The sequence below is a fragment of the Corvus brachyrhynchos genome, unplaced genomic scaffold, assembly GCF_000691975.1.
Source record: "Corvus brachyrhynchos isolate BGI_N302 unplaced genomic scaffold, ASM69197v1 scaffold365, whole genome shotgun sequence".
NCBI classification, from domain to species: Eukaryota; Metazoa; Chordata; class Aves; order Passeriformes; family Corvidae; genus Corvus; species Corvus brachyrhynchos.
Window position 1 is genome coordinate 1,078,848 of NW_008239544.1, and position 14,348 is coordinate 1,093,195.

The 14,348-nt window shown below is 47.7% G+C and overlaps 1 protein-coding gene across 1 annotated transcript in view; it reads left to right on the plus strand.

Annotated features, from left to right (window-relative positions):
- Positions 1–5: 5 nt before the first annotated feature.
- Positions 6–14,348, plus strand: part of SPG7 (SPG7, paraplegin matrix AAA peptidase subunit) — a gene marked incomplete at its 5' end in the record, with an annotated part of 27,609 nt that continues 13,266 nt past the window's right edge. Inside the window, 9 exons of the mRNA XM_017741338.1 lie at positions 6–26; positions 1,433–1,535; positions 2,018–2,107; positions 5,690–5,940; positions 6,534–6,673; positions 8,477–8,579; positions 10,048–10,173; positions 10,464–10,626; positions 11,349–11,522. Of these exons, the coding sequence (XP_017596827.1) occupies positions 6–26; positions 1,433–1,535; positions 2,018–2,107; positions 5,690–5,940; positions 6,534–6,673; positions 8,477–8,579; positions 10,048–10,173; positions 10,464–10,626; positions 11,349–11,522 (1,171 nt within the window). The remainder of the gene's footprint in view (positions 27–1,432; positions 1,536–2,017; positions 2,108–5,689; positions 5,941–6,533; positions 6,674–8,476; positions 8,580–10,047; positions 10,174–10,463; positions 10,627–11,348; positions 11,523–14,348) is intronic.

Here is a 14,348-nt window from a genome sequence, read left to right on the forward strand (position 1 = left end):
CCCTCGGTGGAGTTCGCGGCCTGCAGGTAACGGGGCGGTGGTGGGGCCTCACCGAGTACCGGGGGCACCGGGAGAGGAGGAGAACGGGGGCAGAGGGACGTTCGGGCTGCTCGGAGGGGACCTCTGATTGTGCCGTCCAAAGGTCCGTCGTGTCAGCGCTGTTGGGCCCTGACTTGGGAAACTCCGTGGAAATAATGGAATTATCTGGGTGGGAAGGGACCTTAAAGCTCATCTCATTCTAATGCCCTGCCATGGGCAGGGGCACCTTCCACTCCCCCAGGTTGCTCCAAGCCCCCTCCAGCCTGCCCTTGGACATTTCCACGTATGGGGCAGCCACAGCTGCTCTGAGCATCCTGTGCCAGGGCCTCACCCCCCTCACAGGGAACAATTTCTTCCCAATATCCCATCTAACCCTGCTCTCTGCCAGTGGGAAGCCATTCCCTGTGTCCTGTTCCTCCATCCCTTGTCCCAAGTCCCTCTCCAGCTCTCTTGGAGCCCCTTTAGGCCCTGGAAAGGTCACAGGTCACGGCAAAGCTCTTCTCCAGGCTGAACAATCCCAATTCTCCCAGCCTTTCCTTGTACAAGAGGTGCTCCTTCCCTCTCATCAACTTTGTGGCGTCCTCTGGATTTAAGCCTTTTTTTGTGGTGCAAGTAGGAGGTGGAGGGAGAACAATGGCACCATTGTTTCATGCCAAGTTTTTCTGGGATCGTTTAAATGTAGGCTGTTCTGTTCTAGAGAGCATCAATCCTAAGGTTGCCATCTTAAGCCATCACAAGCTGGAAAAAAGAGGAAAACCAGGAAAAGAGAGTGAGGGGTTTCAGCCTGCTCAGTGTCCCTGGCTGGTTTAGAAACTGGAGCCTGTGCAGTGGAGGGGAGACAGGGAATCACACTGGAGAAGGAGCCAGACTTGTGTTCAGTGAGACTACTAGCGTTAGTTTAGCTGTCGTGAAATTGCACTTAAATGGGAGTATCCAAAAAATCCTGCTGAGTTACCTCTGGGACAGAGCTGCATTGGCCTTGCTGCTGTGCAGGAGGGTTCAAAGTCCTTAAAATTTCCTTTAAAAAAATCCTTTTTCATTAAAAAGCTTTCTCTTAATATGGTAGGGAGTCTTTACATTCTAAGAACTGATTTCCAACGTGCCTTTAGAACAAAAAACAGACACAGGGAGGAAAAAGATGAAATATGAAGTGTTTTGAGTGTGGGTTGTCTATTTTTGCTTGTGCTTTCTTTGAACTGGACTATAAACATTTCCAGAGTCACGTGGGAAGTGCACAACCAGGAGTCCCATCCAGGGCTCCCAGCTGCTGTCCTGACACTCACCCACAGTGTTTCCCTGTTAAGGAATCCAAGTCTCACAGAGGTACACAAAGCCTGAGCAGCCACAGCACTTTTCCAATCGTTGTCTTGTTTTTCTTTCTCTCCTTGCTCAGAGCCTCCTGGCACCAACACTCTCCCTACCACGTCAAGGTCTCAGTGGAGTCCTGACAAAACAGCACATAATCCGGGATCCAGTCAGACTTTGGAATCTCCTGGGTGAGTCCTGAGGAGCAGGAAGGGAAAAGGTCTGATTTCATAAGAGAATTGACCTTTCCTCACCTTCCCTCTGCATTCCTGAAAGTGCAGCAGAGCTGTTCTGTTCCTGGATGTGGGAGCTGGGTGTGTTTGCAGGGCTCCAGATTTGTGTTTGGTGACAGGGATGAACAGTGGCACCTTCCTATGAGGAGCTCATGGGATTAAAGAACTACTGGAGTCACTAGACTTTGTGTTTGTAGTCTTTTTTGGCTTTTATTGGAGTATCCCCCAGCATTCCCAAGAAGCCTGATTTAATTCCATTACCTGTGTTTCCTTTAATGAGCATCTGCCATCCCAAGTGTGAGGTTGTTCCTAACTGCCCACACAAGTGTTAACGATGGCTGTGCCTTGGGAATTGTGTCCATGTTTCAGTACTAAAGAAATGTCTCCAAATTATTTCCCTTGTGCCATTAAAACAATCTCTGACCTCTGCTTGCCTGCAGGTAGCACCTCCTGGTTTGCTACTTCCAGCTCTCGGGGGAGTAGCCAGAAGAATGGAGGATTCAAGAAGAAATCTCCACAGGAGGAGGATGGTACGTGTGTGCCAAAAATTCCAGGATTTACTGAAGCCCAGGGAGGGGCACACAGGAGGGGAACACTTTGTGCTCCTCTCTCTGGGGAGTTCCCTGTACCTGTAACCTCCCCCTGTACGAGCCTGGAGCTAAGAGCAGGTTTTAAGAAGTATTTTGGTTTAGGTGATGGACTGGAAGATACAAGGCAGATCATAGAAATCCTGGAATTATTTGGGTTGGAAGGACCATAAAACCTGTCCTACCATGGGCAGGGACACCTTCAACTGTCCCAGGCTGCTCCAAGCCCCGTCCAGCCTGGCCTTGGACACTTCCAGGGATCCAGGGGCAGCCACAGCTGCTCTGGGCACCCTGTGCCAAGGCCTCTCCACCCTCCCAGGGAAGAATTTTTCCCTAATATCTAGTCACAGGATGAAAGAGCATGAAAATGACTCTCTCTCTGGGCCACTTTGCATCCTGTGCAAATCACTCTATAACTGTTTGCCTTGGCTGTGCCCCTTTATGGAGGGGGACAGTAACATTAGCTGGCTTTTGGTTGGGAGGTTTTGTTGTAGAGCATTTTGACTTAATAAACTTGTATTGACTAAACCCAGTCCTTTAAGCTGGATTTGGTTTTATTTTCTTCTATTTCATTTACCTTCAATGTGGATGTGCCCCTACCTCTACTGATTCACAGAACTCAGATATAAATTTCCTTAAAGAGCTCTCAGCTGGGTTACTAATTTTTCTTGTGTTTTTTTTTTTTAAATCAGTCTTTCTAGATACTGGTTTTTTCCATGTCTTATTCTCCTAAGCCCCAGGCACGTACAGAACTTTTTGAAAATGAGTTTTATCTCTCTAAAAACCTGTCAATCACAGAGTGGCTTGGGTTGGAAGGGACCACAAAATCATCCAGTTCCAACCCCCTGCCATGGCTCCAGAACTTTGTACTGCAAGTTGGGAGGCATTTAATGTCGTTACAGATTGTAATATAATTTTATAATTTATTTTCTAAACATTTACCTGGGTATCATCAAATGACGTGAGCACTTGGCTTTTGCTTTGTTGTGCTTAATAATTGAATCCTCTTGGACTTTTTGCTTTTGAAGTCAGAGGTCAGCTGCTGTTGACAGCCTGGCTGGTGTCACTGGAGTGCCCTTAGGACCAGAGCAATGGCTTTTCCTTGATGATTCAACTGGGACGAAGTATTCAGTGGGATGTGAGTGCAGGTATCACAGAGCCCTCAGGAAGGAAGTCAGGGTGTGGAATTTGGGCCCGTGGTGAGCGAGGCCAGGGGATGACTGAGCACAGCACCTGGAAGCACTGTAGCTGTTCAAATCAGTAACCAGCAACACACCGTGTTCCATGGCCTCTCTCCTCCTGTGATTAATGGACAGCCTGGCTTTGGGAGGGGGAATGCTGCCCCGTGTCTCCAGGGGAACACTTGTCTCTGCTGTAATTATTACAAAGAACTCTTCAAACTGTCACCACAGCCCTTGCAAAGATTTTAATCAGAGAGTTCACGTTTGGGGTTAATGGCAAATCATTGCTTGGTGGAGACTCAAAAGCTGGAAGTATTCCCACAGCTGCTGCTTGCAAGTGTCACATGCAGTCCCTAGGACTAATTTCCTGAGTGTTGTGGGGTGGCTTGTGGTGCAGTGTGGATGTTGTGCTGTACAGTCAGTCGTGCTTTACCTCAGCTGAGAAATAGATCGGTTTTGTCCTTAATTAAATGCAGACCAGAGGAAAGCATGGTGTTGCCTTCCAGCTTTCTAGAAATGGGGTTTTCTCCTGAAATTATTCAGCTGCAGGTTAAAGGTCCTAGAAAGATCTAATTCCTGGAAATGGGAGAAGTTGTGTCAGGATGTCTAATGGGCAGCTTTCCCCTGGGTGATGTTTTTGTGATCGCACCCCTGGTTGTGTGTGCTTAGAGCAGGTTATGGGCCTCCACTTGGTCTGAAGTGTAATACAGGAGAGTGCTCTAGCAGGAATTGACTCTTGATGCCTCCAAGGAACTTGCACAGCCATAGACGGACTTTTTCCTGTTGGGATTCAGTTTCCTGAAGTAATTTCTTTTCTCTGTAGAATCTTTTTATTTAGAACCTGCTCAGCTTTTCAGGATGTTGTGCAGACTAAGTCTTCTATCACGTATTTTAATTTTCCGTAATAAGACTGTAGTGGATGTCATCCTGCAGCCTTGGGATGAATTCCTGAGTCCTAACAAAGCTGGATGCAGCAGATAACACTTGGTGAGGGGATGGCAGCAGAGAACAAAGCGGATGGGCTGGACGTGGAGCCTGAGCTTGTCACAGCCCTCTGAAATGATGACTTCTCTGCCAAGCTGCATTGTTTCTATTTAGGAACAGGCCTTTCCTGTTCAGCATGGAGCAGAGCTGGGAAGCAGTGAAAAATGAGGCTGTGCCTTTGAAGGACAGAGGACTTTTTTTAGCAGCTGCCTGGGTCATATGTTTGTCCCTGGGTTTTGTTGCAGCATGCGTAGGGCCTAATTGGTGACTGGTGATAAATGCTGGTGTCAGGACATTTGTTATGAATTTGCAAATAAATCAAATCTGGGCTGCAGCACTGATGCATTAGAGCCCAGTGGCACAGAATGAATTTATTTCTGGGTGTAGAAGGGTATTTATGTGTGCCATGGTGCTGTTGCTGTTAAATTGTGTATCAAGAGCAAGTGCTAAATTATATATTGGGAACATTCACATGTGACTGGAAAGAGGAGGAGATATTTGTTGTCATTTGAACAACTCAAACACTGGCCAGCGGCTGACATTGAACTGTGCTGTGACAGTCCTTTACAGCCCACAGAATCATAAATTTGCCTGTGCAGTGCAAAAAAAAAAAAGTGTTGTGGGACTGGAAAAATATTTGGTGGCAAATAGTTGAAGTAAAACATCCCTTTTCCATGTGTCATTGCTTCAGTGTGGCTCTAGTACAATAAAAGTGTGGGAAAGCACATCCAACGTAGGAATCCCTCTTGGATACAGATCCTTAATGTAGGCAAGTTATCAAACCCTCTGAAACATGAGGTGAGTTGTATGGGAGAAAATCCGGGGAATTTGGTTAAGGCAGATGGATTTGCAGTGTATTTGTGTGCTGTGCTATTTCCCATTCTCTGCAAATGCAGGTATTTACTGAGGTAGTGGAAGCATTGCTGGAGTCATGGTGCAGGTGCCAGGAGATCAGAGCTCGCCTGGAAACAATAATGTGCTGTGGGATTTACCAGGGACACTGGCTTTACTCCTAATATTTTCTGTTGTGGAACCATGTTGTATGAAGTGGGTTATAGTCATTCTGCAGTTTGATTTTTAGCAATAAGGATCCTGTGGCTTTATTTGACCTCTGTCCATATGGGGCCAGGCAAGAGAGTGTCTCATTTTATCCTAGAATGGTATTTGGTGGAATTTTAGTGCGTTTGGTGCACTAGGACCGTGGGAAGCCCAGTCCTTTAGGAGAAACCAAACATGCAGCACAAAACCCCCCCACAAGTGCCATTGCGTTAATATTTGTCATTTAATTATGCCTTCTTTGGGTCAGAAAGCTCCACAATTACGCACTAATCCTTTTTCCTCTGATACCTTTCCTCTAAAGAGGAGGAGAAGCGCAGGAGAAGGGAAAATCAGATGCACCTGGAACGTTTGCGGGCACTGCTGGTGCTCACCTTCATCGTGCTGATGCTTCGCTTCATGATCAGCGAGAACAGGGAAGGGACCAACATCTCCTGGAACTACTTTGTGAATGAGATGCTGGCCAAGGGGGAGGTGCAGAGGATCGAGGTGGTGCCTGAGAGTGACATCGTGGAGATTTATCTGCACCCAGGAGGAACTCCACATGGACAAGTTGTGAGTGACTCCCTACAGCTGGAGTGAATGAGCTTAGATAATACTGCAGAAGGTGGCTGAATTAATGAATGTATGTGGTCAGTAAAACTCCAGCTGGTAAATTTGCTTTTCTTTAATTCTTTTCTTTCTTGTGTTTGAAGTTCAGGGGGCCTCAAGCAACTTGAAAATTAAGACTTCCTGTTTGAATTGTAAAAATAATTAATAATGGCCTCGAAAAAATTCTTTTGTATGTCTAAAAAGCTGGAGAAACTCAATTTTCTTCTACCAGCTCAGTCTGATATGGGAAAAAGCGTACAGGAGATTGTAAACTCTTACGACTGGGTTTTGGTTCAAAAGTTTTCTCCTGCTTGGATTTTAGTCATGAGTGTTCTGTCAAACTCCATCAGCCTTTTTCCCTGAGACCAGAGGGTTCCTAAATTCACTTGGAGCCCTGGTGTCAGTCATCTGCTCCCGAATTCATTGATGCAGGATCAAAGGGTGTAGCATGAGGCTAATTTTTACCTGACCTGTCCATGCTGTGCACCTCTGCTCCTTGCAGATATTGATGTATAATAAATAACATTTCCATGCTGCTGTGGCTTGCCTGTCCCCAGAACGTGACCCTGCTGTACACCATGCGCGTGGCAAACATCGACAAATTCGAAGAGAAGCTCAGAGCTGTGGAGGATGAGCTGAATATTGATGAGAAAGAGAGAATCCCCATTTCCTACAAACACCCTGGCTTTTATGGAAAGTATGATATAAATTGTCCTTACTGTTGCTCTTGTATTGGTGACAGCATCCTTTGCTTGGAGAGAAAAGTGACTTTCAGCTAAATGTTACCTAAATACAGAATGAAAAAGTGGGCTTGGATTTGGAGCATTGAATGAATATTTCTGAAAGATAAGGTGCTTTAGATGTACATTGATGTTTGAAAAGTGAGGGTCCTGAGAATTTTGGAATTGCAACATGCAACAGGCCAAAATGTTTCAGGTCAGGGTCACCGAGTTCTTGCCCAGCTGAGCACTTTTTGTCCTCATAATCAACTATTCAAGTGCAGAGTGTGATAGAAATCTTGGCAACAAGTGATGTTGCAGCCTGGTCTGCAGAGAAGGCTGGGAGTGCACTAAGCTTTCCTTCCTTGTTAAAATGCTTAGATTTTCCCTCTGGAGATGGCCAGTGTGTGCAATTCCTCCTCACAGACACCTTGCCAAAATGTGAAGTTTCTGTATGAATGGATACCTGGGCTGGATTTTGTCCTCTCATCAACATTTGGACATGTTTAATATATAGTTGAATATGTGAAGATAGGCTTTTCAAACTAATCATGCAGTATGAGACCTTCAGTTCAAATTCAGAACTTGCCAATTTTTTCAGACTTAGGTGTAACAGGAAGACAGGACTGAACAGACAATCAGCCCTCAACACAAACTGTTTCCCCTGCTCCTCAAAAGAGGTTTTAAACAATTTAAGAGCTGTGATGGGGTGTGAAGTCTCTCAGAAGACCTGATGCATGTCTGGAGGATTTGGTCTCAAGTCTGAAGCCTGTGAGGTGCAGAGCCTTTGTGACTTGGGCTCAGCCCACTCTGCACTGTGGGCGCTCGGGGTGTTTCAGAATTAATCCTGTTTGCAGAGCAGACAAACTGAAGGTGCCTTTCAGGTTTCAGTGTTGCCTTTGCATCTCTCACTGAGCAGAAAAAAATGCAGCTGGGTATAGAGCTCCTGCTGGTCCCTTGCTTCAGTAAATCATCCCTCTCTGAGAGGTGGAACACACATTCCTGGTGTAAAGATAAGCATGAAAGTGGGGCGAGGCCAGATGGTTCCTCAGGCATGTGGAGCAGAACAGGGGCCCACCAATCTCAGCCTGTCATCTGTCATAGGATCAATGTTCCTGCTCTTGGGAGCATCCTTTGTTTAGAGCTCACAGGGTTTTTGTTCTCAGCATGTTTGTCCTGTAACTGTGTTGGACCTGGAGTGTCATCTCAGCTCCCCACTCCCTTCTAATGCAATGGGTGTTCCAAAGGATCCAGAAAACTGACAGTGTTGGTTCTGGAGCACTTTTTTCTGGCGTAAAGGGCTCCTGAGATATTTAACTACAGAGGATCAAGCAGTCTCTTAATGGGAGACCCACACCAGGATTTCTGCCAGGATTGGGGGGGTTGGAATCCCTATTGTTACTAGACACTGTCCTCTGCAGTGAGGTCCCTTTGGATGTACTGCCAGCCCCAGTGGATTCTGTTCCGGGTGTCATCTGAGTGCTTCGAGGTCCTGCTTGTTTTAGAAGCAGAAATGCCTCTGAAGTGGATGGTGAGGTTGAATTTCTTCCACAGCTGTAGGCAATGTTTGCCAGTGCCCTCTGCTTAACTTCTTAGGTTATGTAATGGCTGGGGTTTGGGGTTTTATGTATCCGTATAAAAACCGGTGAAAGTTCCATTTTCTTAATCACGTCTGCTCATTTGCACTGTAGCCTAAATGTCCTTTAAAAGTGGCCATGTTGGGTAATATTGACCAGGTTGTGGCCGAATGCTTCAGTTTGTACCTGTCTTTGTCCTTTCAGTGATGTCCTTTCCCTGATAGTGACACTGGTGGCCGTGTCCATGCTGTGGAGCATCTTCCGCCTCTTCAGGGTGGCGAGCAGGGCCGGAGGCTTCAACGCCTTTGTGAGTAGCCTGGGTTTTCAGCATGTTTTGCAGCCTGTTGGGAGTCCTGGCTTCTGCTGGGTTATCTCCTCCCCTTTTCCCAGCAAAGTCAGTGCAGGATGAGGATGAGCTGGTGCCAAGGACTCTCCCATCTTGCCACATCTTGCATCCTGTGCTGATCATCTCCCTGGCTGGTACCTTAACTGGCCTTAGCTGAGGTCCCTTCCCAATGGCAGGAAGGGCTGAGCTCAGGGAATTTCAGTCCAGTTTGCTGTTTTCAAAGCTTGCTAATGAGCTGCAGCTGCAGATGGTGTTTTTCACTGGGCCCTGCCAACATGCCTCCCATACAGCCAGAAGTAGGAATTGCTGCTTTCTGCAAAATGAGTTCTCAATTTATAAAATATGTTCAGATTCTGGAGTTCATTATGTGTTGGCCTGTTCTGCTCCTGCCGCATGCCTCTCTTGCAACACCAGGCAAACCTCCCCCTCCTCCCCTCTCCCACCCTGGTCTGGATCAGCTGATGAAACTGTAGGAATCAGCTTGGGGTGCTCTGTCCCTGACCGCAGGGATTGGGGATGAGAACACAGTGAATTCAGTCCCTTGTTGGATTTCCCACTCAGTCTCCTCCGCAGTTCTCTTTTGGCTTTGAGATTCTCTTTGAACAAAAGGATGCAGCTGCTCAGAGAAAAAGAATATTTTAAAGAAATGTTGAGTAATGAGGCCTTGAGGACTAGATTGTGTCCTTGCCTAAGTGGGGACAACCAGGCCCTGAGTTTAACTCTTCCTCTGGATGTTTCTGAGGCCTCAGAAGCCATAAACTTTCTTCTGAAAGAAAAAACCTCCTGAGTAGCTGTTTTGGGTAGAACACACTGAGCAGTTATGAGTGGGATGTTTAACTGAATTCTTGTTTTGACTCTCATTGTGGCTTCATATGCATCAGGAGACGGAAACGTGGTGGCTGTTCAATTTGAGAACTTGTAGTTTTGGCCTGGGGTGTTTCCAGCAGAAACCAGCAGCAGCATCAGGCACTGGTGCAAAGTGTCTGTGCTTTCACAAGTATTGGCAATTATTTGCCACTGACAGTTATTTGCCATCAATGCATATTCCTCGGAACTGTGCCTGTCCCATGTGTATTGAGGATCAGAGCATTTAGAAATCAGGGAGGAGATCCCAAATCAGGTTTTGGACATCTGCATGTTTTTAATAATCATCCCTGTCTGGTCTATATGGAATTTGAACTGGATTGTGTTGGGACTATTACTGCAAGTTTATTCTGTCTCTTCCCAATATGTGGATAAATAAAGTCTGAGTCAACCATCCATTTGGGAACTTTCTCCAGAGCAAAAATCCGTGAAACACCAGTGCTTTGGTGAGGACTTCAGTGGTGTTTGGTGGGGACAGCTGGGCTGTTGCCCAAAATAGAGCAAAGAGCCTTTCCAGACTGTTGCCTTGTCCAAATTTGTTTGGTCTTTGTGCTGCCTTCCACAGAACCAGCTGAAGATGGCTCGTTTCACCATTGTGGATGGGAAATCTGGAAAAGGGATTAGCTTCAAGGATGTAGCAGGAACGCATGAGGCAAAAATGGAAGTCAAGGAGTTTGTGGACTATTTAAAGGTATGTAAAAGTAGGACAAAATGAATGTTTGCTCCCTGTCTTCTGGGATAGAGGGGTGACCTGGGGAGGAGGTGGTGCTCTGCTCTTTATCCTTTGTGGTTCTGGGCAGCCTCTGTTGAAAAAAGCTCTGTATGCCCATTTCCACAATGGGAATGCAGATGGAGCTGCTCCCATTGGCAGCTCAGAGCTGCCCAGGCTGAAAACATTCTCAGGAAGCTCTGGGAGGCCCCACTGTGGTGCAGGTGCTTGGTGTGAGCTGTGGCTCTGACCAGGCTGTGTTGTCCTTGCAGAATCCCGATCGCTACCTCCAGCTCGGGGCCAAAGTGCCCAAGGGTGCCTTGTTGCTGGGCCCGCCAGGCTGTGGGAAGACTTTGCTGGCCAAGGCTGTGGCTACAGAGGCCCAGGTGCCGTTTCTGGCCATGGCAGGCTCTGAGTTCGTGGAGGTGATTGGAGGTGAGGTGCTCCGAGGAACGGGGGGAGCTCTCTTGGTCTGTTGTGGAGGGGGCTGGCTGGGCTTCCTGCAAAGGACAGGGCTTGGCATGGGGAGGGCGAGTTGGATACTTAGACTGAAGATATAAACGGTTTTCAGTGATGCAGTTCCTTAATTATGTAGCATCTGAAGTGCATTTCTGGTTGCTGCTTTCTGACAGTGTGCAGCTGTGGTTCTTCACCTGCAAGCATCCTCCCTGGCTTCCCTGTACCTATTATTAAAGCCCTTGACTGAGGCTTCCTTCCTTGTATGGAAATGCAGATGGGGAAAGTAGAGCCTCTCTGTGCCTTGGGAATTCCATCCTTCTCCTTTTCTTCCTTCCTCACAGATCTCTTGAGACCCGACAAGGGTCAGTATGCAGGAAAATGTTGAATATATCTGCTTTGAGCTGTGGGAGGAACAGGAGGCCATGTTGGGAGCTGGGAGCAAAGCTCCTCTTGCAGCAGCTGTAGGAGTCTCTGCAGGTTTAGGAGCCCAGTTAAAGCCAGCTCCAGGACAGACTGAGCCTAAGGACTAATCACAAGTTCTGGGGCTGTTTCTTTGTGCCAAGAGTGTTGAGAGTGGGACCGCCATATTTAGAGGGTTTGTCTGATGTCAGGTGTCTCATTGAGGGCAGTCATGCTGCTCTCCAGCTTTGCTAACAGTTTCAGCTGCCAGGTTCACTGTTTGTTCCCATTCCCCGCAGGTCTGGGAGCCGCTCGTGTCCGGAGCCTGTTCCGGGAGGCGCAGGCTCGCGCTCCCTGCATCGTCTACATTGATGAGATCGATGCCGTGGGCAAGAAGCGCTCCACCAACGTGTCTGGCTTTGCCAATGCTGAGGAGGAGCAGACCTTAAACCAGCTGCTGGTGGAAATGGATGGTCAGTGTTTCTCCCTGGGCTTATCTCCTCAGAGGTCCAGCTGTTGGCCTGTTCATCTTTGTCCCGTTTGAGCTTGCCTGGTCTCTGCAGTGTTCTCTTGCTGAAGTCTGAACCAGTCTGAACCCATGTACCCCATCACTAGTCCCTAAATCTAGTAAATTTTAACCCCCTGGAGTTTCAGTCCAGCTGGCCATTACACTTTGTTGGATACTTGCTGTATCCAGTCTGAGACAGGTAGTGGTTTAAAGCCTGTCAGGGTTTAGAGTTCAGCTGTCCCAAAGGGACATAAATGATGTAGTACATCAGTTCTCCTGTCCATTGCCTTATGTTTGTGTTGTCTGCCTGACCACAGGATCTCTGAGATGAGGGAGATAAGCTTTGCAAACAAGTCCTGGTTTGATGCCACACTTGTGTTTGGTTTCTGGCTGTTCTGCACCTGGAATTGGCCCTGTGCTCAGACACTTTCACACAAAGAATGATCCTTTGGCAGTCCTTAGTCCTGTCTCTGTCCAAGCCTGCAGCACTGACCCAACTTGCAGTACTTCTGTTGCTAAATCTTACTATTGCAGAGCAGGATCAGGAATAACCAACTACCTGTCCATCAGGGAGCATTTGTTTCATTTTTCCCTTCACTGTAACTGTGACTCGTAGCTTGACTGTCATGTTGTCTCATCACACTCTTCATATGAAAAATTAAGCCATCATGCACCAAAAGCATCCCCAGACATGGGTTCCAGCTGCTGGCTCTGTACTGAGTGTTTGCAGTGAAGTAGAGGATGTTGCCAGCAAAGGCCAGTGGTAACACAGCCCAGCAGTCCTGGCTTGGGTGGGTCCTTTTCTCCCCTGACAGTTGTGAGCTGGCCTCTGAATTAAATGGAAGCCTGCATGTCTGTTCAGGAATATGGAGTCAGTACATTCCACACCTCTATCCTAAAAATGAAAATGTCTGATTTCCATCAGTCTGTAAAAATTAGGTGTGGTTTCCAGAGTGTTTTCCTGGTGAGTCTCAATGCAGAAATGAGGGTTCAACTCAAGTGGAAAGTGAGTTTAGAAGGTAAATATTATCCTCAGTGTGTACTTTATAGTCCCTTGTTTGCAGTGTGCTGCCTGGTTTATTTTTAAATCTATATTATCTCATTCTTTATTCATGTCTCGCACAGATCATGTACAGAGTCCCTCATTTTGCTCACTGCTTTATCAAACACACGCTAAAAAAAACAGTCCAAGGAGTTGACAGTGTCAAACAGGAGACAGCTGGCAAGGATGTCAGCCTGGTGCTGGGAACATGGGATCAGCAGGGATCCTGGCACGTGTCACTGGAGTGTTACCTAACAGGGTGTGTTGCCTAAAATGACACTGATGTGCCACGTGCGTCACAACAAAACAGTTCTCAGGTTGATGGTGAATAAGCTGTTTAGGAGGGGAACAGTTCTGCCCCAGGAGTGGTGGGTGTTTGTAAGGAAGCCTTGAGAGGGAAGGTTGAGCATAAATTGAATGTTGGAGGCAAGACAACACCACAGACCCGAGGTGGGTATTAACTGGAGAAAAAAAAAAGCATGCACAAAAGCAGATCAGTGAGTCATCAGTGATTGTTGGATTTCTGTGATTTCTGTGATTGAATGAGATTCCTTGGAGGGAAGGGAGAGGGAGAAAAGGAGATCAGAGCTGTGCAGGCTGCAGGGCGGTGAGGACAGCATGAGCTGCATGGGGTGAGTGCAGGCTGGGGTTCGGTCACACTGGTGTGAACATTTTGGAGTAATCGGAGGGCTCTTCCCTCAGCAGCCTCAGGTTCCTTCCCTCAGCAGCCTCGGGTTCTTTCCCTCTGACAACTTCTGAGTTCGGGAAGCACCGGGATGTGGTGGGAGAAGGGGAGGCGCTGGAGGGAGCCTCTCTACAAAAGCTGTTTGTGAGAGCAGAGTGAGTGACGCACAAACCCCGGCTCTGTCGGAGCAGGTGCCTGCTTTGAATAGTGAATCTTCCCTCTCAAACCGCAGACAAGCGGAAGAGGAATGTGACCCAAATCTCTCCTCTGTTCTGGATGCTTTGAGAGGAGCTTTGGCAATCCTGGGCTGAGCTGGGGTTTGTGAATGGAAATGCAGGACGGCTTTTGGTAGGAGCTCTTCACCTGGAGCCCTCAGACAAGTCCAAAGCTGTGCCATGTGCAGCCCCGAGGCTTCCTTCAGGAAGGGACCCCATTTCAGTGCCACTGCTCCCAGGAGATGTCCAAAGGCTTTTGGACAAATGGCTGGAGGGTGACACAGTGTAACCGTGCAGGTGAGATGCCCACCAAGCAGTGTGTTGCTCAGTGGGGAGCAGGGCACTTGCAGCTCAAGTGGACCCTTTTTCCCATTCCTTTCTGGAGTGGTTCATTTGTGACCCTTGCAGGAACTCTTTTCTTCAGGCTGCATTTTCAGAGCTGTCTCTCATTTGTTGATATGATGAGGTGTTGTTTTTGTAGCCTGTTCCTTTGGCTGACCTTTGCCTGTGACATGCCAGGTGGTGTTGCATTAAGCAAGTGGGGCAGAAGCCGATGTGAGGAGGATGCTCTTAGTGCTTCTGGTTTTTTATTTGTTCTAATAGTCAGACCTATTTTAGGAGAGTCTTCCCAGCTGCAAGGCAGATAATGCAGTGTGCCATCTAATCCTGCCATTCCTGGAGTGCCTGCCAGTCTCTGCTTGTTTATCCCTCTCCAGAGTGCAGTGTGATACACACCTGAAGGGTGCTCGGCTTCATCCTCTCCGGCAGCTTATTTAGGCAGGAGCCTGCAGAGAGGGAGCACCGGGTCTGCTGCAGCACAGGCTGGCGCAGACAGTCCCCCCCCCGACA